Below are 16,601 nucleotides of genomic sequence, written 5' to 3'. Positions count from 1 at the left end.
GACCTTTTTAATCTTAGGTCCTTCCCCCAAGATGATTTAACCTTTCTATATCATTTTTTGTATGCAGTTGTTCCCATGTTCTCTTCTTCTCTAGACTGGGAAGAACTCCTTGAGAGCAGGAACTGTTTTTTGCCTTTCTTTATATCCCCAGGGCTCAGCAAAGTATCTGATACACAGAGGGTGCTTAATTAATTCTAGCTGATTGACCTTATCATTCTAGAAAAAATAAGTTCTCATCTGCACACTCCTTTATGTCTCCAGGCCTGACCTCCCTGTTTTGGAGACTTAGGATATAGAACAGTACTAATTTGTGAGGTCTACACTAAAATAAATAAATAGGCTTATGTGAATGTACAAAAGTATGAATTGTGAAACATCTTTAGAAATGTCATTTAACATTGGCAAATGAAAACCACAGTATCTCTCTCTCTTTCCCAAGATAAAAGGTTTCATTTGTTGAATATTACATCATATCATACCTTGCAAACAATCTCTATGCCACAGGAGTTATCTCCATGACTCTGTACTCCAATCTTTTCAACTCTGCTTATCACTCCAAGGGGAACATCAAGGATAAAATGTGGATCCTAAAGTTTCCAAATTAAGATAAATGCACTTCAATGTCACCCAACAGGTAAAATATTCCACTTAAGATCGCCACTGAGTGAAAGATCTGTTTTTACTCCTAGCTCCCTATGACTTATGAAGTTCTTTTGTGTCATAGCTATGACTTATTAAGCCTATCAATACCATTCATTTCTCCCCATTTTAGCCAATTTTATTTGAAATTAATAGAAATTCTAGCAGTTGCAATAAGAAAAAGATTAGAAGGATTAACATTGGAAATAAAGCAGTCAAAACATTATGTGCATGTGACATGATGGAGAGTTTAAAAAAATCTCACTTCAGCAAAAAAAAAAAAAAAAAAGAAAAAAAAAGGCAACAATAATGACTTCAGCAAAGGCTCAAAATAGATTACTTCAAAGAAACTTATTTGTATGCTTGTATACCAGCAATAACGATAAAATAATTAAAAAAAAATTCCATTTATTGTAACAATAAAAATGACCAAATTAACCTACCTAAAAAAAACACTCAGGACATTTATAATAAGGATAATCACAAGATTATAATGAACAAAATAAGGCACTGAAACAACTGAGAGACATTCAATGATCACGGATGGGTAAGAAGAATCAAATCATATTTGTATTTTCATCAGTTTGGGAGTGCCCTCCAATAACTCATTGATATCTGGGTCAGAATAATGTGACAAAATACCCATACACTTCAAATTATTTGAATATTTAATTCAATACTAATTAAAATATCAAGTATTTTAAAAAGTATTAGTAAAAAGAAAACCATTAACAAAATAAAACCAGACAAAACAAAAATACACAAGAAATTGTGTTTAATAAATATAGGGGTGTGTGTGTGTGGAAACCTGATCTGTGAAAAAAATGGATAGCAATTTGGTGGAAAAAGGATTTGACCCACCCCTCACCTCACATATCTCAGTCAAGTTCTAGATAACAATAGGTAGTAACAGTTACAAAAAAAACACCAATTAGGAAAATAAGATATCTAAAAATTGTTAAAAATTTACATAGAATAATTTTCAAGTCACAGTGCATGTGGGCAAAGGATATGAACAATGTTCTAAAAAGGAAACATGAATTGCCAATAATCACTTGAAAAAATTAATTAAAATCTAAAAAGATGCAAATTACAACTTCTAGGTTCTCTGTATCCATCAAATTGACAAAGATAAAACTGAATTTTAGCAGAGTAGTAGGAAAAATAGGCTCACACAAAGAACTACAAACCTGTATAATTTCTTCTGGAGAACAATATTTTTATACTTCATGTTGCCATAATTATATCACCTGTAATCACTGCTACTGGAGAGGCTTGGGGAGATACAGAAACTCAGTCTCAAAAAAGAAAATAATAATAAGTATAACTTTTGTCCCAATAATCCATGGTTGGGAACAGATCCGAAAAAACGTTTATTGAAACAACAAAAAGTTATTGATTCAAGGATTTTTGTGTAAGCATTATTATATGTTAATAGGTTAAAAAAAAACTGGCAACAACTTAAACAGCTAGAGGAAAAATAATTAAATAAACTGGGGTTCATTAGTGTCATACAAATTCAATACAACTAAGCTTAACAAATATAAGAAATACTAAGAAGTCTAGAAAGATCTTTTCAAAATAATGAAATCTGAAAAAAAGTAGAGGCAAACAATTATTCGCTATGATCAAGTAAAAGTGAAGATGAAAGAATGGACAAAGTACCTTAATGGTGGTTTTGAGGGACTGACTGAAAAGTGATGACATTTTAGATACTCAAATTAATTTGCAGAAATATAAATATGGATTTAGTTAATTTTTAACAGTGCTATTTTCCCATTTTCTCTAGAATGTAATTATATGTTTATTAAGAACTTACCCTCTCTACATTTTTGAAGTACATTTTGAAATCAGTCACCGTCAGTGTTCCACTAACCGCTCCCATAAATGGACAGATATACATGACATCCTTAACTGAAAGAAAGAAATGTAAAAATGCATCTGTTGTTGGGAAACATTTATGCTTTAATAAATGTCACCATCCTGAACAATCAAATACTTATGTTTATGAAACACATTAGTCTGTAATATTACACGAAATAAAGAAATAGCGTTGAGGTATATGGTTCAAAAATGGAAGTCTTCCAATGATGGCTTATAAGAAAACGCTTTGAGTTGGACTCAACGACCTTGGACGTCAACTTCAGTTCTGGCATTCTGTGATTCCACATCACTTTTTGTCACAGGGATGGTTTATTTAATGGGTTTCACAAAGCACTAAGTCTGACTCAAATATCTCATTGTGGCATGGAGGTGACCCCAATTTCTTGAAAGCAAGGCTAGTGAAGAACAAGTTCTAACAGGGTCTACTATATAGGAAAGTCAGACTGTGACTGTCTCCTAAAAACCAAGCCCAAGTAAGATTCATCACCAGGGGACTGGGCAATTGGTGCTGAATAATCTGCTTGGCAACAAAGAAAAATAGAAAATGGCCTTCAGTTCCATGAGCCTCCTTTCGCTTTCTGTGCTAGAGATGGCACAATGACAGAAAAAGGAAATAGAGGGTACTAAGAATCACAGTATTTCAGACAGCATTCAACCCAAACCACTCTCTCCAAAATTAAACAGGATCTCTTAATTTGCCAAATCTTCTCAGTCCTCAACAATTTTGACCTTTTTGCTGCATGTAACACAATCATTCCTCTTCTCCTTGATAATCTTCTCTTCTGAGTTCAGACATCACTCTCTCCTTGTTGTTCTTCCTATCTGATCACTCCAGAGTCTGTTCTGTTGTATCTTAATCCAGGATACACTTGTCAGCTACAGATATCCCTCAAGGCTCTGTCCTGGGTCCTCTTCTCTTCTCCCTTTCTACTATGCCACTTGGTGACTTCAACAACCTCCCTAAATTCAATTACCAACTCTTTGCTCACACTACTTCTCCAGCCTTAACTTCTCTGCTGAGCTCCAGTCTTGTACCTTCAACTGCCTATTAGACATCTCAAACTGGATATCCTGTAAAACATCTTAAGCTCAGCATATCCAAAATGGAATTCTTTCCCCTAATCCCTGCTGCCTTGCAAACTTTTGTCCTGCGGGCACTACTTCTCCAGTCTTCCAGTCTCACAACCCTAGCGTCAACCTAGACGACTTCTTCTCTCTCACCCCTACATATATTTCCAAATCCTATTGATTTTACCTTTCTAACAGCTCTCAAATATGCCCCCTTCTTTCACTCTGCCACCCTAATCTTTTCACTCCTGGACTATTCAGCCTGTTACTGGGTCTGCTTGCCACAAGTCTCTCCTACTATCCCCTAAGTGATATATCTATGTCATTTTACTCAATAAATTCCAGTGGCTCCCTAGTCTTCCTATACCTTCCATGTCCTCTCAGATTCAATGATGCTAACTTCCTTGAAGAGCCTCAAACAAGACACTCCATCTTGTTAGCTCCTGGCATCTTCACTGAGTGTTTCTCATGCGTGGAATGCTCTCCCTTCTCATCCCCATCTTCTGGCTTCCTTCCAGCCCTAGCTAAAATCCCATCATGTACAGAAAGCTTTGCCCAATCCCTCTTAATTCTAGTTTCCTCTGTTGACTATTTTCTATTGTTTGCAGTTTGCCTCCCATACTAGCTTTTGAGCTCCTCGAGGGCAGGGACTGTCTTTTGCCTATCTTTGTATTCCCCAGCACTTAGCAGTGTCTGACACATAGGAGACACTTAAGAGGTATTTACTGTCACTCCAAGAACAAGAGAACAATTTCATAGGATCTCATATCTAGAGCTGGAAAGGACCTGAGGACATTGAGTCTAATTCCCTTATTTATAGGTGAGTAAATTAAGGTACAGGGTTATGATAAGAGAAGATGCAGCTCAAAAAGGGTCTTCCATTTTCTCAGTAAAGCACAAGGGGAGGTCTTCAGGTATAAGAGGAGGTGAGTGAGGCATGGGAGGTTGAAGAAAAAAAGTCATTAGAGAAGATTATGATAACAATGGCCACAATAATAACATTAATGGTAATTTAGTTCACTTTATAAAAGATAATGAAATCCATTCATGTCAAACGCAGATGTTGTACTTACCAATAGCTTTGATTGATTCTCCTGGAAACAGTGGTGCCTCTTCCATTTGGGCCAGCTTATTTCCATCTCTGAGAGCCTGGTAAGGGAAAAAAACCAAACAGGATTAAATTTTATTTTCCATAGCTGTACAGGAATGCTACATTTTGCCAAGAGCACACAGAAACAGAACAGTGCTCATCCCATTTGTCACAGCACAGCATCACAAAACATCACACTGGCCATTGCAATAAGACATTATGTTATATTGAGACTTCACAGATACAAATCACAACACCGGGAATAATTTGAAAAGACAAGCAGACATGAATGATAAAGATAGGGACTAGACCTATAATTTCATTAGTATGGGTAACTCCCAGGTGAGGAAACTTATTTCAATGTGAGCTGGCAAGTTCCTCTGCAACTTATAGTTTTAGCTTAGCACTCAAAGATAAATGACTTAGGGTCACACTCTGTGTGTGTGTGCATGTACATGTGTATGTGCGTGTGCATCAGAGGTATGACTTGAATCCAGGTCTTCCCTGCTTCAAGATTAGCTTTCTAATCAACCATGCCATGCTGTCTCTGTGATAATTAACACAGTCAAGGAAATTAGCTGCATGATTTGATAGTTCAGTATTTAAAAATTGATCGATTTTCTGTAATAATAAATGGGAAATTAAAAATAACTATTTCGTTAAAACATAAATTTGATTGAATTTCCAAATGATCCATACAATACTTCAACATATTTTATTAGGGTTCCATTTTTAAACCAACCTAAACGGTTTCATATTCTCCATGGTATCTCTCCTTCAAACCCACAAAATAAAGTATGTGACAAATACACACCCAACCCCACACTCAAGAGTCAACAGCAATGTTTCCTTGTTGCATAGGCCTTCTGACAAATTCTAGTTTAGAAATCATCTTCTTTTTCCAACTACCCAAGTTCATTAAGTTCACATTTTTCCTTCAGTCTTGTTTTTACTTCTTCCCCCTACCCCCAAAGAGAACTTTGAGTTAAGTGTATTGCCCATGAATACTTCAAAGTATTTAGGCAACAATTTGTAGAACCCATTTAACTTTCAGGTTACTGTCAGACATAAAAGGCACAATTCAAAAATGTGAAATTAATTTTTTAAATATAATAAAAGGAGAAACTTGTCTGAACACTTTTTAACATGTCAGTGATTCAAGAATATCAAAAATTATTCAGTTTCCCTCGAGACACATGCTAAAAATTTTTTTTTGCTTTCAGTAACTGATGTCATGAACTAATAATTTATTTCATGCCCCAGTAAGAAAGCTATTTTAATTGAATATTTAATTTTAAATTACTATGGAATATTTTACATTACTAAACTAAATTAAGTCATCTAATATTATGTGCCAAATGTATTAAAAATAAATGCGGAGTGCTTGTTTAAATACACTTATTTCTAAGTACTGCTTAGAGAGCTAAAGTGAGTTGTTCAGTTTTATCAAACTACAACTTTTCTGGGGGCTATGAATAACTTCTCAGTTGGAACTACATATTAAGTCACACCAAAATTTGACAGGAAAACTGCTTAAAAGCCATTTCTCTACATAAAAGGACATCAAGAGGAAAGACTACACTTGGAAAGGATGGAAATTGGGTGCAACTGACAAAGCTCATCAGATCCTCTGAAGATATGTGCTCTAGAGACCCAGGCTGGGGATTCATATGCAAGGTAGGGTTTTCTACAAATTACTATATCTATATTAGCTAGAAAAGTAGCTACTTAGGATACTTAAGAATATGTCTTTGTGAGATAAAAGGCAAAGTCAATATCTTTATTAGTAAGCTAGGATGTACTTTTAAAATGACAAAAAATATACTACCAAAACAAAATAAAAAAAAAGAAAAAATGACAATATTTTAGATTTTTAACCAAAGAGAAATTAGAAAACTGAAGTTTTAGTGCACATGTAACAGATTATAAACAAAACTTACACTTGCTAAGTGCAGTGGAACCCCTTTACAGACCTGTCACATTTCTGAGTCTTTTAATTATGGGAATCTGTCACTGCTTTGGTTCATTGGACATGATTTCACTTAGAGCTACCTCAAACCCAAGTGCTCTCATTGGGTTTTCAGGTTAATCAAATACTTTGTGTCAACTTGCCAAGCTTGTTCCTGCTTCTTTTTGTCCCACCCTCTTACCTGTCATTTTCTGTACAGCCAAATCCTGGTACCTATCGCCCACAATAAGTTCTACTTCCTAAATGAAGTCTTGTCAGATTAGCACAGTTTTCCATTTCTCCTCGAAACTACCAAAGAACTTCTATATCCAATGTAACATTTAATTATATAGTCTCTTAAATTATTCACTATTATTTTCATCCCAACAAGGAGGGAAACTCCTTAGGGGTAGAGATTTTGGAATATCCCTCAGAGCCTAGTCTACATTGTAAGCATTCAAATTTTGGACTGATTAATACAAATGTATCCTATATACCAAATATAGATGACTAAAAACATGACAGCCCACACTGAAACTACAAGGAACCTAATTTAAACCCCTTCAAAAACTCACAAGGCACTTCAGGATTTTGGAGTACTTCAAGATTATCATTATAATAAGCATGTATCATTATCAAACTGAGGAGCCCTGGACGTTTCCAGTGAAAATTCTTAAGACCCACATCTGGATATCGGTTGTATCATAAAGGGGTTCTACTGAACTCAGAAATGAAAGGAGGGAGGGACTATAATGGGACAATGATTTTGCAAGTTTTGCTTTTCCAGAAATTGAAATTAAAATGGTTTCTAAGCACAGGATCAGTAGCTATACAACAAACAAGTAAAATTTGCCACCTGATCAGCTCCAGCTTCAGAATGATAGCCATTGTGTCCTTCCTGAACCTCCTGCTGAGCATCAGGCGAATGGACAAGAACGCAGAAAAGGAAAAGAGAAACACGTGCAAACAAATAGGTGAAAGAACAGAATTTTTTTTTTTTCCCTAACAGAGACAGTATGAGTGTAAAACTCAACACCTTTTACAGCTTTGTCACTCACAACAAATTTTTCCCCCTTGGAGTTAAAGACCCAGTTTGATGGACAAATGTCTTAGCATCCTTCTAAAACGGAATGACTATTCTTTGCTGGAGGAGGGGAAAAGAACAATCTGCACCATGGTTTTCAAGTGACAGAATATGCTTTAAAAAAAAAAAAATCACATAATTCCAGAATAAAGAAAACACAAAGGGGCACATAATATGCTCAAAAATAGATAACATAGCATGCTATGGAAGCTATATAAAAAGAAAAGTCATGCAAACAAAATTTAAAAGAAACCCAAAGAAATTTATGTTTTTAAAAGAGCAGAGCATACTTAAATTTTGTTTATTTGCATAGGCAGGCAACTCTGCTGGTAGCAGCAAATTTTATATTAGACAAATATACATACCATTTACTTTTTTGTTTTAGATTTTTAATTTTCTTTATTAAACTGCTACATTATAATTTATCTAATATATATTTATATATGTAGTACACTTACCTGATTATATACTGTATTCTGCAGATTTTTTTTTAAAGTGCATTAAATATTGCACTTTACATTAGTTCCATATTAAATATTCCAGTCATGACAACAATGTGCCTCAAAAAATGGTTAAAAGGTCAAATTTACTTTTCTTTGGTAACCTACCAATTGCTTTATAAGCTACTGCTTATGTCCCCAATATGACCTCTTTACTTTTCAATTCTTTAAACAGATAGTATGAAAAATAAAAGTTTGTAATCCTTTAAAAAAGTGATGTCAATTCTATGAGATCAAATAATTTGTTAAAAAAAAAAAAAAAAAAAAAAAAAGCCAGATCTATTATAAAAGAAAATTTGGTTTCACTATCAAATTTATACATAAAAAGATTATACCTAAAGAGTTATTGTATTAGATTTCATATTTCCAAACTTTAAACCATACCAGCACATATGACAACTGACATTTTCATACTTTGTCATTAGTTTGCAATTTGTGTCAGGCAGAAATCAAAACCATTCAAAGTTGTACAATATATTTCCATTTGGCAAAAATTTTATATTTTCATTCTTAAAATATAAAGCAAAGTAGAATTTTTTTGGGGGCTGAGGCAACTGGGGTTAAGTGACTTGCCCAAGGTCACAAGGTAGGAAGTATTAAGTGTCTAAGACCAGATTTGAACTCGGGTTCTCCTGACTTCAGGGCTGGTGCTCTATTTACTGCATCACCTAGCTGTCCCTTAGAATTATCTTTTAATGATGGTTCTTCAGAGGAAAATAAAAGTACAAACACACACCACTCTCCAATATACAATAGCACTTTGAAGTCCATGCAATTAGGAAGAAATACCAAATAAAATCTTGTATCATAACAATATGGATCAATAAAAGAAAAAGAAAACATTCTCATTAACTGAAAGGCATTTTTATTGGTGGGGAAAAAGAGAAATAATGAAAAACCAATTAAAATAATAAGAATTTTAAATGTTTAATTTTAAGCTCTATATTAACCTATAAAAGTTGAAAACATTAAGTCATTAAAATGGTTAGCTTATTCAAATCCAGATAATTTTGAGGAGTAGAAAGGAGATTAAACCACTGTTGCTAAATTGTACATTTCTCTTCCTCTCCATTATTAAATATAAGTAACTTTAAAATAATAAGAAAATGCATGCACATTACCAATCGTGTTCCTGTTTTATAGGTGTTCTGAAGGGACAGAGCAGGAAAAAAATGGAAAAAACAAAACATACTCTACTAATTATACTTACTACTAAAGATATTCCCTATTAATTAATATTCCCCAAAAGTACTAAGACTGAAGATGCCAAAATTACCTTCAAATTCAGTATCAAATAAATCCAGCGAATTGACATGTATTATCCCAAATTAAAAATTTATTGAAATCTGCTACAAAGCCAACTTAGTCTTTTTTCTGTAGTTCAGTTCTATAGCAAGGATGATACAATAAAAATAATATAGTACTCTGCAGTAGTAGGCATGCACACCCATTTGGTCAGAATTCACATAATAATAATCAGCTAGTAGCAAACATTTCTAACAACTTAAATATATGACTTCACATATACTGGTTTTTATTTGCACATGAAACATTATAACAAACAAAGCATTTTTATCACAACATTTAAAGCTATGACATAGCGAGCAGTTTTATCTGGTTAATTCATAATATTGTTGATAAAGTAAAAAAAACAAAAAACCAACACTAAACAGACTTAAATTTTCAATAAAGCGCAAAAGACAAACAGGTAGGAGGCCGATTTGCTGAAAGGCAAACATATCCTTACCCTGATGTCAGGCCTCCTGAAAACCTGTTAGTTAAAATACAGAATGTCATCAGAATGTAGAGACACTAGCAGGTTGCGCAATATATGAGGGAAAAACATTCTAACACTACATATACATCAAGAAAGAATATCCACCTCCAAAATAACATCCAATTCAATTTAGCACCTACCACATACAAGGTACAAAGACAAAAATGAAAACGTTCTGCTATTCAAGGACCTTGTATTCTCTCCTGGCATCATTTTCAAATCAAGATTAAATTAAGCTCACATCAAGTTCTAAGCCCAAGTAAAACACCTGATTTCACATCTAAACTTGTAACAAAAGCTATTTCAGGCAGTCCTCAGTTTAATTAAAATTGTGTCATGCCTGAAAAATATATAAAATACTATGCCAGTAGCTCAGAAACAACTGTTCCCCCCATAATATAAATTAATAAAGCTATATCACAAACATTTATGAACTACCTATCATGGAACCATATTTTAATTTAATTTTGTTAATTTTATTTTATAAACTGGGAAAAGAAAAAAAAATAACTGCCATTTATACAGCATACCATAAGAGAAGTTTCAACATAAAAATACATTTCTATTTCAAGAAAACCTAATAAATACTATACCTTATTTTCAAAGCAGTCCAGCTTTTCTTTACTTCCTGTTGGTTTTCTTTTGTTCTCTACTGTGCACTTTTTACCCCCCCCCCCAATCACCATGCTAAAGAAGGATACAATTGAGTATGGATATGTATATATACATAGATATACACATTCATATATATACATATATACTCATACACATATGTAAGATTGTACTAGGCTTATTTCTACCTGTCATCTGTTTCTCTGAAGGATAGCATCTTCCTTCATAGATGTTCAAGTCTTTTACTAAATCAACAAGCTTATTTTCAACACCATAGCAATATTCCAACCCAATCACATACTGAGAGACTGTCTATGAAAGTTTCCCCACAATTTTTTGCATCCCTTCTGTTCTTGGCTATATAGGCTTATACAAGAAAATTTTAATTTAAAAAATCAAAATTATCCTTTTTACACTTCAACAATACTCTCACCTTATAAAATAGTTTAATGTCTGATACTGCTGAATATATTTCCTTAACATCTTTTCCCCCGATTTTGAAATTTCTGACCTTTTGTTCTTCAAAAAGAACTTTATTATTTTTTCTAACTCAATAGTTTTTTTAGTAATTTAATTGGGATGACATTAAATAGATTTAGGTAAAATTGGCATTTAAAAAATTATATTGGCTATACCTACCCATGAACAATGAACATCACTTCAATTATTTAGATTATATATATATTAAAATGTATTTTATGTTTATGTTCATATACTTCCTGTATTTTTTTTTTGGAAGTTATATGCTCAGGTAGTTTATACTTTTTAGGTATTTTAAATATTCTAAAACAACACTGAATAGGATTGCTAACAGTGTAGTTTTTTTTTTATTTTTCACTTCTGATTTATTCTATTTTAACTTTTAGATCATGAATACCATATCCCTGCTTTTTTTTTTTTTACATACTAAATTCTACTTGTGTCCTTTATGTTGACTTTGTGTGTGTGTGTCATTTTTATAACATTTCCTGAAAGCAACATATTGTTGAATTCATATTTTTAATCTATCCATTTCCATTGCATTTGTAAATTCATCCTATTCACATTCTAAGCTACAATTACTTGTGTATTTTCCTACTTGTTTTTCCTCATTATCCTTTTAATTTTTTCTTTGATGCCTCATTTGCATGATAATTACTGCTTTTTACTTTTCCCTGTATTTTATTTTTTTAGAATCACCTCATCATACTCAACTCAGTCCTCACTTGTCTTTCAAACTACCCAAATAATGACAATCTTGAGTACTGCTAATATTTTCATATATACAAAGGAAATAATTGGATTTCATTGAGTTCATTATAATTAGTCTAATATTTAGCTTATGTTTCTCCTGAAAGTTATATGTTGAATCTTCTCTTAAGTTCTGAAGTTTTGTCACACACACACACACAAAAAAAAAAAACCCCCAAAAATCTTTAAGTGTCCATTTTTTTCCATTAAGTAATTTTACTAAAGTATAATCTTTTTGGTCATAATCCCATCTCTTCTGCTCTATGGAATAGAGCAAGGGTACTCAAACTACGGCTCACGGGCCAGATGTGGCAGCTGAGGACATTTATCCCCCTCACCCAGGGCTATGAAGTTTATTCAAAGGCCCACAAAAAGTTTTTGTTTTTACTATAGTCCGGCCCTCCAACAGTCTGAGGGACAGTGAACTGGCCCCCTAGAATAGAGTATTCCAAGACTTACAGTCCTTCAATGTAGTACCCGCTAGGTCTTGTGTAATCCTTATTGTAACTCTGTGATATTTAAATCGGATTTGTTCCCCTTTGTTGCTTACAATAATTTCCCCTTATCCTGGGAGCTTTGGAAGCTAGCTATGTCATTCCTGCAAGTTTTCCTCCTGGAATTGGAAACTGAATGGACGCCCATCAATTGGAGAATGGCTGAATAAGGGATGGTATATGAATGTTATGGAATATTATTGTTCTACAAGAAACAATGAGCAGAATGATTTCAGAAAGGCCTGGAGAGACCTGCATGAACTGATGGTAAGTGAAGTGAGTAGAACCAAGAGAATGTTGTGCACAGCAACAAGACTATACAATGATGGACGTGGCTCTTTTCAACAGCGAGATGATTCAGTCAGTTCCAATGATCTTGGGATGGAGAGAGTCATCTACACCCAGAGAGGACTGTGGGAACTGAGTATGGATCACAGAACAGTATTTTCTTCTTTTTTTATTATTATTATAGCTTTTTATTTACAAGATATATGCATAGGTAATTTTCCAGCATTGACAGTTGCAAATCCTTTTGTTCCAACTTTTTTCCTCCTTTCTTCTATCTCTTCCCCCAGATGGCAGGTTGACCAATACATGTTAAATATGTTAAAGTAGAAGTTAAATACAATATATGTATACATGTCCAGTTATTTTGCTGTATAAAAAGAGTCGGACTTTGAAATAGTGTACAATTAGCCTGCGAAGGAAATCAAAAATGCAGGTGGACAAAAAAAAAAAGAGGGTTTGGGAGTTCTATGTAGTGGACAACACAGTATTTTCACTTTCTTTTGTTTCTTTTTTGTTTACTCTCATTTTTTCCCCCTTTGATCAGATTTTTCTTCTGCAGCATGATAACTGTGGCACTATGCATAGAAGAATTGTATATGTTCAACAAATATTGGACTGTTTGCTATCTAGGGGAAGGGGCAGGGGAAGGAAGGGAGAAAAAAATTTGGAACATAGGGTTTTGCAGGTGTGAATTTTGAAAACTATGTATACATTTTGAAAATAAAAAGTTTTTTTTTTTTTTAAATAAAAGTTTTCTTCCTGGGATCTTTTTCAGGTCATAACTAGTGGATTGTTTTTCTATTTCTACTTTGCTGCTTTATGCTAGAATTTCAGGGCAATTTTCTTTGGTAATTTCTTGTAATAGTCTATGAAGAAAATTTTTTTTAATTGTCATTTTCAGGTAGTCCAACTATTCTTATAGTATTTTGCCTTGATCTCTAGAGATCAGGTGTTTTTTGGTTGAGATGTTTCCTTATTCTTCTTTTTTTTTTTAATTCTTTTTATTTTGTTTTATGATTTCTTGATGTCACAGAATGTCATTAGCTTTACTTTACTCAATTCTAGTTTTCAAAAAATTATTTTTCTCCTTAAGATTTTGATTCTCTATTTCAAGTTGCCTGATTTTCTTTTCATAAGTTTCTTGATTTTCTTGAATTGTTCTTATTTTTTCTCCCTATTTTTTCCTTGACCTTTCTTATTTTTAAAGAAAAACTTTTTATACCTTGCTTCTTATGTTAGTATTCATCACATCCTTGAGCTAAGTTGAACTCAGTTACAACTCCTGTAGGATCTCATGTTATTTTAACATGTATTCGTTGCTTTTCACGCAGTATTTATTTTTGTAGTCAAATCTGATTTTCTTTACTTATGTCGTCTGACAATCAAACTGTAATCTGTTATAGGAAATCACACTGCTCAAATCTCCTGTTTGCATCAGAGATACCCTCAATGGTTGCAGAGCCTATTCCCCATAGGGTTAGTTTTTTTTGGGTTTGGGGGCTCTGGGTTTTTCTTCCATTTTCTTCCCTGTTTTTTGAGGGGAGAATTCATTCTTAGGGTAAAAATCTTCCCATCTGCCAGATTAGAATTACTGAAGGCCTCTTAAATTATGGTGGGAAAAAATGTTTTCTGAAAGCCTCCCTACACCCTTTATGAAAAAGGAAATCCTGTATATTGAAAATAAATAAACTTACTACAATAAAAAAAAATCTTTAAAGAGAAGGGAATCCATGTACATTGTTCCATGTTCAAATTACCCAGGAATTTCTGATGATTTACCTCATGACTTAATTTAAGAGGCCTTCAGTAATTCTAATCTGGCAGATGGGAAGATTTTTACCCTAAGAATGAATTCTCCCCTCAAAAAACAGGGAAGAAAATGGAAGAAAAACCCAGAGCCCCCAAACCCAAAAGACTCTGCTTTGCTATCTTGACCTTAAATTTTAAAATGAGAATAAAATGCATAATGGTCAATAATGGTATCTTTCCTTGCTTGTTTTGTTTTATGTAGCGAAAAGCCATTTTCCTTCAAGGATTTGAAAAAAATCTAGTCAGTAATACTGCAGAAAAAGTAGAAGTACATTTCTAAAGGCTATTGGCCCACAAAAAGGGAAAACAGCAGGACTTAACCTTCAGGGCAAGGCAATACAGCCTCCAAAAATTACATAAGACATTTCTCAACTGCCACTTCTTTAGGTAGGAAAGTCTGATCCTGCCATCTCTGCTGTAACAAAACCCCAACTGGATAGCATTTGCTGTGTGTGGTATTTTGTGTGTTAATACAAATCACAAAATATTATCACTGGAGGTCTTTAATTGGAGGCTGAATGACCACTTGTCTGAGATCCTGTTGAGAGGATTCCCATTAAGATATGAGTCAGCAGCAGGATGAATACAGAGAGGCTTGGAGAGACTTACATGAACTGATGCCGAGTGAAATGAGCAGAACCAAGAGATCATTATATACGTCAACAACGATAATATGAAGATATAATCTGATGGAAGTGGATTTCTTTGACAAAGAGACCTAATTCAGTTTCAATTGATCAATGATGGACAGAAGCAGCTACATCCAAAGAAAGAACACTGGGAAATGAATGTAAACTGTTTGCATTTTTATTTTTCTTCCCGGGTTATTTTTACCTTCTGAATCCAATTCTCCCTGTGCAACAAGAAAACTGTTTGGTTCTGCACACATCCATTGTATCTAGGATATACTACGACATATTCTACATATATAGGACTGCTTGCCATCTAGGAGAGGGGTGGGAGGGGAAAATCAGAACAGAAGTGAGTACAAGGGATAATGTTGTTAAAAAAAAAAAAAAATTACCCTGGCATGGGTTCTGTCAATAAAAAGTTATTATAATTAAAAAAAAAAAAAAAAAAAAAAAAGACATGAGTCAGGCTAGATGACCTCAGAGGAGCCTTCTAATCGAGAGGTTGCTTCATAAGAATACTAGAGGTGGCTGTTCTCTGCTATGCTCCCCATGTGTCTAGTTACCACCAAAATACTAATGGCCAGACTGTACAGACACAGAACTAATAGCTCCCAGCTGCGAGAGAGAGAGAGAGAGAGAGAGAGAGAGAGAGAGAGAGAGAGAGAGAGAGAGAGTGTGTGTAGGTATGTATGCAAGACTTGAGAATGCATTCATCTCCTCCCATCTCCCCAATAAAGCAATAATAAAAAGTGAGAATGGCAAAAATCAATGGCAGAACCCAATTCCAGTGTAGAGCATTGTATCAGTTCATGACTTCAAGCAGCCCTGGAAGCTTTTCTTTGTTTTAAGTTGCAACAAACCTTAAGCTACTTTCCAATTTGTTAAAATTGTGAAAAGCCAAAAGAGTTGGGTGGATAAAGAACTTTTGCTTTCTTGCCAAATAGCCATAATCTGTTCCCATTTAGTCTGATGCTAAGCATTTTTGTAGTTGATATGGTTGTGTTTTAGATTGTGTGCTTTAAAGCTAAATCAAATGTTACCCTGTCTTTTAAGTTTCTCTCAGCATTTAAATTCAACAAACTTCTAAATTCCCATCTTGGATCATAGTTATAATTGCCTTTGGACTTTCTTGTATAACTGAATAGCAATGGTTAAAAGAGGTACTAACTATGCTAGACAAGATCTGTCAAATACAAAACATGATAGATTTTAGAACTAGGAGGTATTTTGGAGAGTGAGTACCTAGTTTTGTTCAATGTTCAAATGAGGAAAATGAAGTGCATGGAGAAGAAAGGATTTACTCAACAGTTAGCAGGAGATCCAGGAGTAGATATCAGCCCAGAGTATTCCTTCCATTACACCATGTTTCATTCCCTGGCCTAGCTTTATGAGTTGTACGATTACAACCATCACCTAAGTTGCTTTTTACTAATATAGTTCTTAAATTACTATTTTTAAATGGAAGTGTAAGCAACTATGGCATTTGCCAGTGGTAAGATTGTCTCTGATCTAGAGTTAAATAAGATTCCTGGCTCATTTTTATATT

The 16,601-nt window shown here is 33.9% G+C and overlaps 1 protein-coding gene across 8 annotated transcripts in view; it reads right to left on the bottom strand.

Annotated features, from left to right (window-relative positions):
• The window catches only part of MTMR1 (myotubularin related protein 1), a 67,232-nt gene that overhangs the window by 39,847 nt on the left and 10,784 nt on the right, over positions 1 to 16,601 (bottom strand). Inside the window, exons 3-8 of one of the 8 annotated variants that reach the window (XM_031944532.1) lie at positions 9,961 to 9,984; positions 9,335 to 9,361; positions 7,486 to 7,539; positions 4,665 to 4,740; positions 2,459 to 2,553; positions 480 to 587 (exon numbers count right to left, since the gene is read on the bottom strand). In XM_031944532.1, the coding sequence (XP_031800392.1) occupies positions 480 to 587; positions 2,459 to 2,553; positions 4,665 to 4,740; positions 7,486 to 7,539; positions 9,335 to 9,361; positions 9,961 to 9,984 (384 nt within the window). The remainder of the gene's footprint in view (positions 1 to 479; positions 588 to 2,458; positions 2,554 to 4,664; positions 4,741 to 7,485; positions 7,540 to 9,334; positions 9,362 to 9,960; positions 9,985 to 16,601) is intronic. The other 7 variants (XM_031944533.1, XM_031944535.1, XM_031944534.1 and 4 more) reach the window with 7 other exon arrangements.

This window comes from Sarcophilus harrisii, chromosome X (genome assembly GCF_902635505.1).
Source record: "Sarcophilus harrisii chromosome X, mSarHar1.11, whole genome shotgun sequence".
Classification (NCBI taxonomy): Eukaryota; Metazoa; Chordata; class Mammalia; order Dasyuromorphia; family Dasyuridae; genus Sarcophilus; species Sarcophilus harrisii.
The sequence above is the reverse complement of the archived record's forward strand: the minus strand, read 5'-3'. Positions and strand labels throughout refer to the sequence as shown.